Genomic DNA, 1,557 nt, shown 5'->3' on the forward strand with positions numbered 1-1,557 from the left:
GAACTAAAGCTTAACACTCCTGCTGCTCATGTACACTGGATATTACAATGAAGTGGTATTGATTCAGCACATTTTGAATAGTAAAGTTTGACTATGAAGTGTTTACCATCATCAGCTCTATCGGTCCGTGTCAGTTCATCTCAGCAGACAAGAAGTAGATCTCAAGATGAACAGCAGGAAGCCTGAAGGAGCTGCTCCACTAGAGTCTGTAAACACTGAAACCATTAAATGTATTTTATGTAAACCAGAAAACTTACATTTTCATTGTATTTACATGATCCTGGCTGTTACTGCATTTCTCTTGTTGTTATTGCAGATTTTAATAAATATGTTTCAATTATGAATGATTTATGTTAGTATTTATATTAAGAATAGCAATGATGATCTTGTCTTTGTTGCAATTACACAATAATATACATAGTGGTATAATATTGTTATCAAAACACTATATTTAGAATTAATAGTTTACAATAAAGGCAAATTTAACAGTTGTATCAAATCTTTAAATGCAGGGACATTCTCAAAACATTACAATAGAGGGTGTAATGAAATTAAAACATCATATGTAAAGCAGAGGTGATTTCCAGGCATGTTTTCATTCTGCAGATATAATAACAGTCAACAGACTCTAGACCAACATTGATGCTTCATGTGTTTGATTCTATGCAAACTCAGTGACCTTCCTTGTTACTCAGCTATAAAAACTTCCCGTCAGGCTGTCAGTGGAGTTCACAGCACGTCACTTTCAACATAAACCATGTTTTCTGTAGCTCTGCTGCTGCTGTTGGCAGCTGGATGTGAGTCTCTCTGGATTTGTCAAAGTCAGCAGTTCTTCTTTTGCAGTATAACTTAATCATTTGTTACTAAACATTTTCTTTTTTGAACAGGTGTGAAGTGTGAACAGTTGACACAGCCAGCCTCTGTGACTGTGCAGCCAGGTCAACGTCTGACCATCACCTGTCAGGTCTCTTATTCTGTTAGTGGCTACTACACAGCTTGGATCAGACAGCCTGCAGGGAAAGGACTGGAGTGGATTGGAATGGCAGCTGCTGGATCCACCACATACTACAAAGATTCTCTAAAGAACAAGTTCAGTATCTCCTTAGACTCTTCCAGCAAAACAGTGACTCTAAACGGACAGAATGTGCAGCCTGAAGACACAGCTGTGTATTACTGTGCCAGAGATCCACAGTGAGAGACAACAACAGGAGAGCTGTACAAAAACTACTTCCTCTATTTACCGCTACCACTGGCAATATTCAGTTGTCTCAGAATCACTTTTTTTGCAGTACTGATTGTGATTATCTGTCAGGGATGAAAATTAGTAGTGATTGACTGAATAATGTGCATGAAGATCATGCATGTGATAAGATGATTTACAGTATAATAACATGTAAAAATAAAAGGCTTCCATGTGACTTGCAGTTGTACAACACTCTTTAACTTGATAACTGCCACCTATTTCCAGGAATAAAAATGCCTAAAATAACATACCCAAATAAATCAGTAATAACTCCTCAACCAATTTGCTGTTCTTAGCTGACAGAAGTGACACCC

The 1,557-nt window shown here is 37.4% G+C and overlaps 1 gene segment (V, D, J or C); it reads left to right on the forward strand.

Moving 5' to 3' along the window:
• The first annotated feature begins 746 nt into the window (after positions 1 to 746).
• LOC123987254 lies at positions 747 to 1,257 on the forward strand. The segment is given in 2 exon segments: positions 747 to 797; positions 888 to 1,257. Coding segments are annotated over 2 exon segments (348 nt in total).
• Positions 1,258 to 1,557: the final 300 nt, after the last annotated feature.

This window comes from Micropterus dolomieu, linkage group LG02 (assembly GCF_021292245.1).
Source record: "Micropterus dolomieu isolate WLL.071019.BEF.003 ecotype Adirondacks linkage group LG02, ASM2129224v1, whole genome shotgun sequence".
In the NCBI taxonomy this organism is placed as follows: Eukaryota; Metazoa; Chordata; class Actinopteri; order Centrarchiformes; family Centrarchidae; genus Micropterus; species Micropterus dolomieu.